This window comes from Homarus americanus, unplaced genomic scaffold (genome assembly GCF_018991925.1).
Source record: "Homarus americanus isolate GMGI-L3 unplaced genomic scaffold, GMGI_Hamer_2.0 scaffold56009, whole genome shotgun sequence".
Classification (NCBI taxonomy): Eukaryota; Metazoa; Arthropoda; class Malacostraca; order Decapoda; family Nephropidae; genus Homarus; species Homarus americanus.
The window spans coordinates 4416914-4427748 of record NW_024739542.1 but is presented as its reverse complement, the minus strand read 5'-3'; the positions used below and the strand labels follow the sequence as shown (position 1 = coordinate 4427748).

Below are 10835 nucleotides of genomic sequence, written 5' to 3'. Positions count from 1 at the left end.
TTCTTTGCATCTGCATCGTTGATTGACGCTAATTGCCATCTCTTTCAAGTTGCAATCAACGCCAAATGTGAAACATTCATGGAGATGCCCTTCTGTGTTTTCTCAGAATATACTTGCATCAGAAACCTTACTGTCTTTAGATTTTCTTTTTGACTTTCGAATCTCCGCTAGGGTGCTCTTTCTTCATTTGATATGCTCTTTTTGACTCTCTAATTTTGACTGGGCAAACTTTAAACTACAAGATTTGTGGCACCTGCCATCATTAGCCAGAAGGGTGTCTGCTGTTTGTTCATTACACTTAATGCTGCAGGAAATTCTCCTAGGCCCTGGAATTCCTGGACATTATGTAGAAATGTCTGATAAACATCATGTCCATTACCCTTGAAACTATTTATCGGACATTTCAAGTCACCACCACCCTCACATATTATTCATTTCGACCATTCCATTTTGAATGTATTTTCGTATTGTATATGAAGCATCACCCGAAGAATCCATCACTAAGATTATCTACATAAATGTTATTATCTAAACATATTTGTAATAATTTTGTGTTTAACGTAATATTTAATACTTTTTATTGCGAAAAACAAAAGTGAAATTAATGGGCATGAAAAACTTTTTTATAAATAAATGGTTTATTCAGACATACAGACAGATCAGATTATTAATTTAGAGTCCTATGTACACCACAGAGGTTGAACCGGGTCCAGCCGATTATTGCTTTTTAGGTCAATCATCCATTTAAATATGATCTTTAATAAGATTAAATAATAAGGAAATATAAAGTACTGTAGGAAGAGGAGACTTACATAATGGTGATTGCTGGCGTGAGTGTATCTGCAGTCGCCTTGTAGTACAGACCTAATAACTGATATGTTTATTATCCTTCTGAGTGCAGAGTGCATGTGTATACATATGACAGTGTATGTGTATATATGCATGTATTAGTTTACAGTAGCAAGGAAGAAACAGGGAAGGCAACTTTTACTGAAAAAGCCACTTCAGGGAATGCTACGGTCTGAGGAACGGGCAAATGCGAGGAGCTCTTCGGAGTCCTCGCATATCCAAGGCTTGACGTGGTGGCATGCTACGTCGTGCCATACAACTCCATCGTTGTAGAAGTTGTTCAGGATGGCAATGCAGGCCTCATCATTGCCGGTTTCCCTAAACTCACGGTTATCTGGCTGAGGCTGGTTACCACCTCCAGTGCGTGACCAGTCGCCATTCCAGCCGGCTTTGGAGTTGGTGGGGGGGATGCGCTTACCGGAGCCGGACCAGAACCAGCCGTTGATGATTGTAGGCTTGAGGTCTGGTCTGTCGCACCCGTCAAAGTTGCATTTACGACCAGAGGTCCAGATGTACTTGACGTTTCCTTCACTAAGTGCATTTTTCACGAAGGTGTTTTCTTCCTGGGTCTCTATGCTTACCAAATCCTGACAATGTTTCCTGGTGGAGACAATTTATTCCATATTATTATCATCTAAGATTACGTAATCTTTCCAATAATATATTACTGGATAAGAAGAGTTAAGGCATTACATTCTACATGCTAGATTCCACTTTGAATATAATATTTTTATTTTAAAATTCACTGTATTAACCAAGCAGACTAGGAAAGTATTACTGCATTATACAGTAAGCTGTAGGATCACATCTCTATTTTAAAGATAATATTACTCAGAACCTTAAGCAGAGAAGAATGTTGTATGTCCAGGTGTCATTGCCAAAGGATTTGCGTTATTTTCAATTAAGAACACACGAACATAAGAATGGAGGAAACTGCAGCGGGTCTATATATCCGTCCAACCTATAGTTGAAGCTATCCAGCGTGTTCGAGTTAATAGTTATGATGTTTGGTAGTAACCACTCATCCACTACTCTATCTCCAAAACAGTGTTTACCTATTTCGCGCCTAAATCGAAATTTGTCTTATATAAAACCACTGCTGCGAGTTCGCTTCTCATTGAATAGTTATGTGCCCTTGTTATATCACATTTGTTTAACCCTGTATTCCATTTATACGCCTCGATCATATCGCCCCTCACTCTACGTCTCTCGAGGGAGTGCAAATTCAGATGCTTTAATCTGTTTCTGTACTCAAGGTTCCTAATGCCTGGGATTAGTATTGCCATCGTCCTCTGTATGCTTTCTAGGGATTTTATATCCATTCTGTAGTTCGATGATCCAAACTGAACTGCATAATCCAAGTGAGGTCTCACAGGTGCAAGATTTAGTTTTAGGATAACCTCGCTAGTCTTGTAACTAACACTCCTTTGTATGACCCCCAAGTACTTTGTGAGGCTTGTTTCGAGTAAATACGCATTTATTTATTTATTTATTTATTATTTTAAGATTCCTACTTATCATTACGCTGTTCATCTGATAAATGTTTTCTCTATTTACATATCGTAGGCTAAGTACTTTATAGTTTTCCACATTACATTTCATCTGCCATTTTTCAGACCATTCGAAAAATTTGTTTAGATCTTCCTGTAGTTTTGCGGAGTCCTCGTTATATTTAATTACACGTCCTATTTTCCTGTCGTCAGCAATTTTATTTACGTTGCTGTCAACGCCGATATCTATGTCGTTTATGTATATGACAAATAGTAATGGTTCACGTACTGAGCCTTGGAGTACTCCACTAGTGACGTTACCCGAATCGGATTTCGTGCCATTAATGCTGACTCTCTTTTTCCTGTTCTGTAACCACGCCCCATTCGAGTTTAGAATATCTCCTCCAATTCCATGAGCCTCTACTTTACATATTAGTCTTTCGTGGGGGACCCTGTCGAAGGCTTTGCTAAAGTCGAGGTATACCACACCATAATCGTGTCCGTCATCCACTGATTGGAAAACAGTTGAAAAGAATGATAATAGATTTGTCAGACATGAACGCCCAATTGTGAAGCCTTGCTGGGAATCATTGTCAATTTCTGTTTCTCCAGGTGATTTCGAATCGAGTTTCAAATTATTGCTTCCAGTAATTTGCCTGCAATTGATGTTAAGCTAATAAAATTCTGGTGCTACACCGGTTTTTAATGACGTGATAAACAAGTTTTCTAAGTTCTTCCTTGCATTCCTTTAATACTCTGGCAAATATCTTGTCGGGACTAAGCGACTTATTAGTTTTTAATACATATGTTTTTTATTAACATCGTTACAAGTCACTACTATCTCGTTTAATCTGTTTTCATCACTATCTCTGTAGATAGTCGGTGCCTAGGGTATCATGTTTAAACTTCCTCGCTTATCTTGTTTAATTTGTATGTTATTCCGATGATTACTGCGACAGCTTTCAAAATCTATCAATGGCGGTTTAGACAAATGTGTCACATTTAATTGCTATAACGACCGAATGACTCCGGAAAATGTAATTTCTTCATCAGTGTTATCGGGCGGCATTGCTACATAATGAAATAGAATTCTATCTCATAATTTTTAATATTGTTGGACTAGTCACTCGTGCATTACTAACCTTGATGTGCGCTTAAAGATCTTCGTTGTTGAAGCGCAGTAATGAAATTACAACTAGAAAGTTTGTGTTTATTCCTTTTGTCGTTTGTGTTAGCAGGATAAAACAATCTTGTTACATCATTAAAGTCGTTATAATTAGGTAATAATGCAACTTATTCATTATCTGAGTATGCCATTCATTGTACTGAATTTTAATCTACTGTACTCAGTAGTATAAGTTATCGTATCATTTATCGACATCATTTTATGTTTTGCAATCGCCTATAATAAGATTTTTTGGTTAAAGAGTTGGGTGATGACCGTTGCCAAGGTGAGTTGTTGACATACCTGCAGATGTTCCTGGCGTCCAGCCAATCACGCTCGTGCTTCTGCGTGGGTCCATGGAGCCACGAGAAGAAGTAATAGTGGCCGTTCCTGAAGGTGGCAGCGTGCTTAATACGGTTTTTGCAAGATTCTGGATCAGGTCTGAGAAGCGTCCGTCCCTGTCCCATCACCATCACCACCAGCAGCGCCAACACTACACACACTCGCAACATTCTGTGGAAAAAATATGTCACATTTTAGTCAACCGTATCATTGAATGCAATCGTTTATTATACTTTATGCCTGAACATGTGAAGTGTGATGATAGGGGTCTTGTCTTGTCACATTCTCCCGCCAGTGCCTGGCGTCATTGGACAGCAGACACGCTGGACCAATATTTATACACTAAATCATTCCGGTTTTTAACTTTCTTCTTACCCACATAAAATGATATTAAAAAGTCAAGGTAACCTTCTGATGTTTCCGGAACAGGGGGTCGGTCACGGGTGAGACCACTTTTTCCTCGACCTGTGGCACACTGTCGTGAAGATTGCAAACTACACATCATTCTTTGAAGACAGACTTGTAAAAATAAATCATATGAATTCCTCAACTGGTTAAGAAGTTATGGGCCGGACACGAAATAATACACAACCAAACAGACAAAGCGATCATTATGAACTCCACAGGAAATTTTTTTTGACCACAAAAACATACCGTATATTTTATAAACAGATTCGTCAATTGACTCATTTACACGTGGCAGGAAGTGACACTGATATTCTTGGACGTCTTCTTTGCTTTCTATAGAAACATCTGGCAGTTCGTTTATATTAGAAAAAAATAATAATCTTTTGAACTTCGATCTGATGATAAAACGATTGTCACCAAATTAGAAATTAAGTTTAGTAGATAAACAAGCAGATAAAAAAAATAATTAAAAGGATGTAGAGACGGCGGAAGACGATGGAGTGATAAGTGTGAAATAATCAGAGAATGGAAAAAAAGATCTTGCATCGTTTAGGAAGACAATGGTGAGAGGAGGTGACATGTACGGAACTCTGGTCGACGAACTGGTCAGTAATGGGGCAGACATTGACTGCAACACTTATGGGGTTCTGACTAATTAAATAACTACTTGGGGCTCAAGAATATCGCGAACCAAGACACTTTAACATAACTAAGACCGATTCTTACAGGATTATTACAGGAAAATAAAGAAGGGAACAAAAACCAGTTGTCAAACAATACTTTGAGGATTAGTTGACTAAATGATGACGGTTGTGGACACTCGTGGTGTGGTGAAGGGAGAGGGTACGACTGTGCATCTGTACAGAGGTAGATTATACGTTCTGTATTGAGTGTTTCTCGTACAGTCTTGTTCCTGAGAGAAATGACTTCAAGATCGTTATTGTAGAGAAATTCCTTTTTTGTTAGTAAGTAGTTGAATGTGTATGTTTGAGCAATGGAATGATAAAAGACGAAAAAAAAAGGACAATTGAGTGCGTAGATTGTCTTGGGTAATAGTAATGACAATACACCTTGAATAACAAATATTGCGGTTTCGTAAGACAAAGAATTAATTCTTAGTTTGTACCGGACTGAGTCTTATACTGACGCGATCTGTCATCAGTTGCTATAATTTGCTGTAAAAAAATAATTTATACAAGAGACCTCAAAAAAGGAGTCGAAGGGCTCATGTGTAAGTGTCAAGGCTTTAACTAGTTTGTTCAGTCACCTAAAAGCTGAGCTTAATAACAACATCCACACAGCCAAATATACAATTCGTCCGCCGTCTATTGAGTATTATAATAGACAACTGGAGAGAAGCTTAAGATAGCAAAGACCTGGATAAGGTAATCAGAGGAAAGTTGGTGAGAACAGTTCACTGGAAAAATCTCTCTGACGTGATATGTTGGGGAACTGAAATTAATTGGCGAATTTTAAAACAATTAATTTCACGTGAGAGAAAGAAAGTTTAGTAAAAACTCCCAAGAAAATGTAAGACAAACCGGAGTAGATGGTGTAGGTCGTGTTGAGTTGTTTATATTTTTAACAGACTGGTGTATGGGCCGTGAATGGTTAGTTCTTCAGGGTCAATGACCTTCAATTAAGGCAGCAATTGGAAGGATTTGGCTTTTACTATAAAAATGAGTAAAAAGTTGAGAAATTAGAGGAGACAAAAATAAACATGAATTTGCTAATTAACAATGGAGTTTGAGTGAATTATTTCAATAATATTAATTTTATTTTTAATTTGTGATGTTCTCTTTATTTGTGATGTGTCTTCTTTATATTTGTGTTAAAGCTAGCCAGCAGCACTAGTGTCATAATTGGACCTACTAATTTCTCTAAGCATTGATTTCAGGTATGAAGGACATTTAGCAGTGAATAACTCTGATTTTTTCCCATATACTGAATATATAATTAAGGAAATACAAAATATTTGAAGCTATGAATCCTCTCGGGTTCATACTACAGGAGATATTGATCACCACCTTTCATGATTTGAGAAAATAAACACCAACAGTTTTTATTTAGTTTCGAAAATATCGAAAAACAATAGAAAATTAATAATTCAGACCTTTATATACATATTTCAGGCACCAATAGTTTTCACCCTGAAATTATAAGAAAAATCAATTAATAATATTTGAGATAAAATCATCCGAAAGCTAAAAAACAAATAAAAATAAAAACAAATATTAAAAATGTTATATGACTCAAGGCATCATTCCTTTACGTACGTTCTTTGAGTAACAAAGGATTTCACTCCTAAGGATGTCACCGAACAGTTTTTTGAAGATTTCAAAGATGAAAAATGCTGTTGCTCTCCCCCATAATAACTAAGCCTTAGAAAAATTGCACAAAGGCTAAAAACTGATTAAAGTCAGTCATCACCTTAATTGAATATTTTGAGTATTGTCTTCAATTCACTTCTAGATACACGCATTGTCAGATAAATTCAATGACCACTATTTTCATATTCCAGTTTTCAATAGTTGATACCCTGTCGTCTGTGATGATAAAAACTAAACGAAGCCTCTCATGTGTTTACGTATACAGACATCACGATAAAAAGTAACATAGACAAGAGTTATATAAGATATGGTTATTGTGTCCTACACAGAGCGTTCCCGAATACTTTCTTGACACGCCATCACGAAGTACTACAAAGATTAATATTATTCATAGAGGAGAGAAGCGTAATATGTGACAGGAAGAAGAGTAGCTGGCGTATAGTATAGTTTGAAACAGGTTACGGGGGTAGATTGAATTTCATCAACATGTTAAGTGTGCCAGCAGCAGTAGAAGAGTTGTTGACAACTGAAGTGATGGGGAGGGAGAGCGGAGGTGATGACCCAGTCACACTGGGCGTATCTCTAAAGGGAAATTTTGCCCTGATATACAAAGGACCGAGAGCCAATAATGCCACCTCTGATATGTAGGTCTTGAACGAAGACTGAATCCTACGTCTTCTTCAACGTTTCATACCTAAATTTGGTGCAACTCTTTCCTGAATACTACAGCTGGAGACCTGGATCAAAATAAACTTATACCTATCATCAACCATTGTGCATTCACAGATCAGATGGTACTGTCTCTTAGGCCAGATGCTAGTGTTTCTTAGGCCAGTAAGTACTGTCTTTTAGGCCAATAGGTACTGACTCTCAGGCTAGGCGGTACTGTCTCTCAGGCCTGGTGGTGTAGGCCTGTGGCTTGTAGGCCTGTGAGGAGTGAGACTTGTCACTATACAGTTTCACTATATATTAATTTGCTTGTAGTTATTTAGAGTCCCGTTGATATCAGTAAGATGCCTGAGACTGTCGATAATTATGGTCCAACAGAGCGGTCACTTCTTCCACAAAAGGGATGGATAATAATACCCAAAACTGGTGTATGTGTACAGTGTGATATTTACAAGTCCAAATATTGTACAGTTAATTAGACTGGCTCCGTGATCTACTACTGGCAGAGTTCTCGGTGTGAGTCGCGCTGTAACTGAGGCGGGCTCTGTGTGAGGCGTGCCCGTACTGAGGTGGTCCATGTAGATCTTTACTCAAAGGGGTCCAGATCAAGACTGACAAGGGGCTTGGCCTCGCCCGTAGAGAGTAATTCCTGCACTCGCCAACTGAGCGATCTATGAGTCAAGCTTCTAAAAGGTTCTCGAAGGAAGAAGTAGTCAACTCCGTGGAATGTCAAGCAGAACAACAGACAACGGTGTTAACATAACGTGTATAAACAACCGGCTGGTAAGTGATCCCTTTGACCCATGAATCACTCTTAACTGGTGGTGCCATGATCTATATATTACTTTACTAACTATCTAACATACTTGACGCATTGCAAGTGTGAAGCAAAGTATCCAATTACCACAAATGAGCAATCTATTCAGTGTTTAAAGAAATACCCACTACTGAGAGAGAGTCGCATCATACTGCGACACTCGGGCTAGACTAAACCTCCGCTGGATGTTTAATACAGCTATAACCTATGAACAACCTTTACCCTCTACAGGTCATTGAATAATGAATATTCATAATTATTCATCCATGGTTGTAGGTTACTAATTACTTACTCTAAATTATACAGTATGTAAATTATACTGGTTACAGTGGTACTGTCTCTCAGGACAGGTGGTACTGTCTCTTAGGGCAAGTAGTACTGTTACATTAGTTTGCAATAAAAAAAAATCCGGAGTAGCACTGAAATTGGTAATGGTTAGGCCTGACTCACCCGTGCTTTATTGAGCTGGTCGGCCTCCAGACAGCTTTCCCTGGCCACAATACTCCACTACCTCAACCCTCGAGAGCTCGTTGAAGGCAGCTGGTCCCATGAGGAAATAACTCCTTGGGTAAGGTACATTTAGCGATACATTGCATGAATTATATCGTGACTTAAAATGTTTTTTGTTTTTTTTCATTTGTGTTTTTTATGCTTGGACGTGTTAAAGCCACGACCGCATTTTGAATATCATTAAAATCATGTCACAGCATTGCAAAGGAGAGTTATACTACAAACAGAGAGGTATTACCGCCTGGGAAGATATTGGAAGCATAATGTATTGTCTAATGGTAGACCCTGCTGCTATATGGCATCACGAAAATTGTGACCAAGTCCCAGGTTGCTAATCTGACTTTCTGCCTCATTTACATACAATTGCAGAGTCTCAATTGTTTCTCGTACTATTGACAACACAACATACATATATTGTTTCTCACTTTTTCTTTTTCTTTTTAATGGATTTTATTATTATTATTATTATTATTATTATTATTATTATTATTATTATTATTATTATTATTATTATTATGAACAATGCTCTTAAGTACTGTATTTTTCTTTCTTGTTATACCATCGGTTAAATCTTTCATGGTAATCGCGTAAAAAATGTGATCATTCAGATGACGGATTTTCGGGATTATATAGAAAAATAGTTGGAAGAATATTTGGTGGGCCTAACTCACTTCTGGTTATGCAAAAATAAATTTGGATTTTTTTTCCGAAACTAGCCATTTGATGGTTGATATCCTGAAGAGTTATCTAGGGGCGACAACAGCACTTTTTATTCTCTATTCTGCTGTATTTATATTTCGAGTTTAATATTTTAGCTATTTAAAATCACCCATGTTATTGAGCTTGAGTTATTTTTTTAGTAATTACCCATTTATTTATTTTATAAAATATATTTAATGTGACTGAACACGAATGTGTGAAGGGGTAACACTGATTATCTGGCGCAAGTCTATTGATCGATAATTAATTAATTAATCACGTATTGTACTCCACTTGTCTAGTGTTTTAATATGTGCGACTTCTCTCTCACCAGATGACTCGAGACCAATACAATCAATGAAATCGTGACTAATCGCTCAAAAACGAGCAGGAAAAGTGAAAACGCAACAGTGGTGGGAATCGTTCTGGTGGACAAGCGCAAAATTTGCGGTCACCTTACTAGCATGACAACACAACAACTGGACCTTCTCCGGGAATCTGCTCGCACCGCCACTCTCTCGCCCACTTGTGCCACTTTCAAAAGACTTTCAGATATCGTCATTGTTTCTACAAAGTTGTATGCAAGGTTTTAACAATATAAAAATGTTTGTATTCGGTAGTTAAGAAGAACAGCAGTACCCCCTTAACTTGCTCTGAACACAGAACATAGGCAGAGAGTCAGGCTTAGTTATGCCGAGCAAAGAGAGATGGGTGTAGCAGAGTCTCCGGGTCGGGTCGCAAAAAGAGTCCCGTAAGTATCCTAGAGTCCAGATTTCTCTTGTCGATACCTGATCGTAGAGTAGGATCCACGACTTGTCTCGTCGAGTTTATCTGTGAGACTGGCGAGAGACCACGCACCCGCTGCCTAAGAGCTAATCCAGACCAGGGGGTGAGAAGGGGGTGTGCCACCTTCCCCCACATTTCACCCCCATAACCTTACTTTCACTTTCGTCGTGTTCTCCCCCCCCCCTACCAACCCCTCCCACCCTTCCTCCTTTACTGCCCACCCCCTCTTCCCCACAATTTATCATGTAACGTAGAGATGGCGAAATATATAGTTCTGGTTCCCTGAGCCTGACTGGTGGAAGGACTTAGATAATTCATGCGATTTTTTAAATGTGTCAAATACTCTCTGCCCTGTTGCATGTGACTACCTTAAATTACGTCTGTTATTTACTTCTTTACGAGTTTGTTTAGGAGTTTTTTTTTTTTTTTTAGGATATACAGGTATTATCATCTGAGTCTTACTAATAATAAACATTAAAAAAAAAATCTAGTTTGTTTCATTTCCTTATATAAACCAACTTAAACACTAGCTGCTGTACGTATACACAGACATACATGCATATTCATACTCTAGAACTTAATACACAATAGAAAGGCAGACCAACGTAACACTTTATACACACGGGGAAGACAGACCAACACAACAGAGGTTCATAAACTCAGGTTATTCACACTCACTGATTTATTCTTCAACAAGTCATCTTTAATTTGTGAAAGTGATGTTGGGATCCAGCTCTTACACAGGAGCCTAAAGAAACCTTCGTAAAAAC

The 10835-nt window shown here is 38.1% G+C and overlaps 1 protein-coding gene across 2 annotated transcripts; it reads right to left on the bottom strand.

Annotated features, from left to right (window-relative positions):
• Positions 1 to 619: 619 nt before the first annotated feature.
• On the bottom strand, positions 620 to 10163 carry LOC121874889 (L-selectin-like). 2 transcript variants are annotated; one of them, XM_042379210.1, is made up of 3 exons: positions 10068 to 10163; positions 3808 to 4017; positions 620 to 1449 (listed from the first exon to the last, which is right to left on the bottom strand). In XM_042379210.1, the coding sequence occupies exons 2-3, from the start codon at positions 4014 to 4016 to the stop codon at positions 1005 to 1007; spliced, it is 654 nt and encodes a 217-aa protein (XP_042235144.1). In that variant the 5' UTR covers position 4017; positions 10068 to 10163; the 3' UTR covers positions 620 to 1004. The 2 variants fall into 2 exon arrangements, with proteins under 2 accessions (XP_042235144.1, XP_042235145.1); XM_042379211.1 differs by lacking the exon at positions 10068 to 10163 and adding an exon at positions 6368 to 6404.
• Positions 10164 to 10835: the final 672 nt, after the last annotated feature.

What these genes read in the sequence shown, in the direction of transcription:
- LOC121874889 (XM_042379210.1), bottom strand. Translation starts at nt 4,016, where the DNA reads ATGTTGCGAGTGTGTGTAGTGTTGGCGCTGCTGGTGGTGATGGTGATG. An exon ending in GACGCCAGGAACATCTGCAG is followed by an intron (nt 1,450 to 3,807) that starts GTATGTCAACAA and finishes TGTCTCCACCAG; the next exon opens with GAAACATTGTCAGGATTTGG.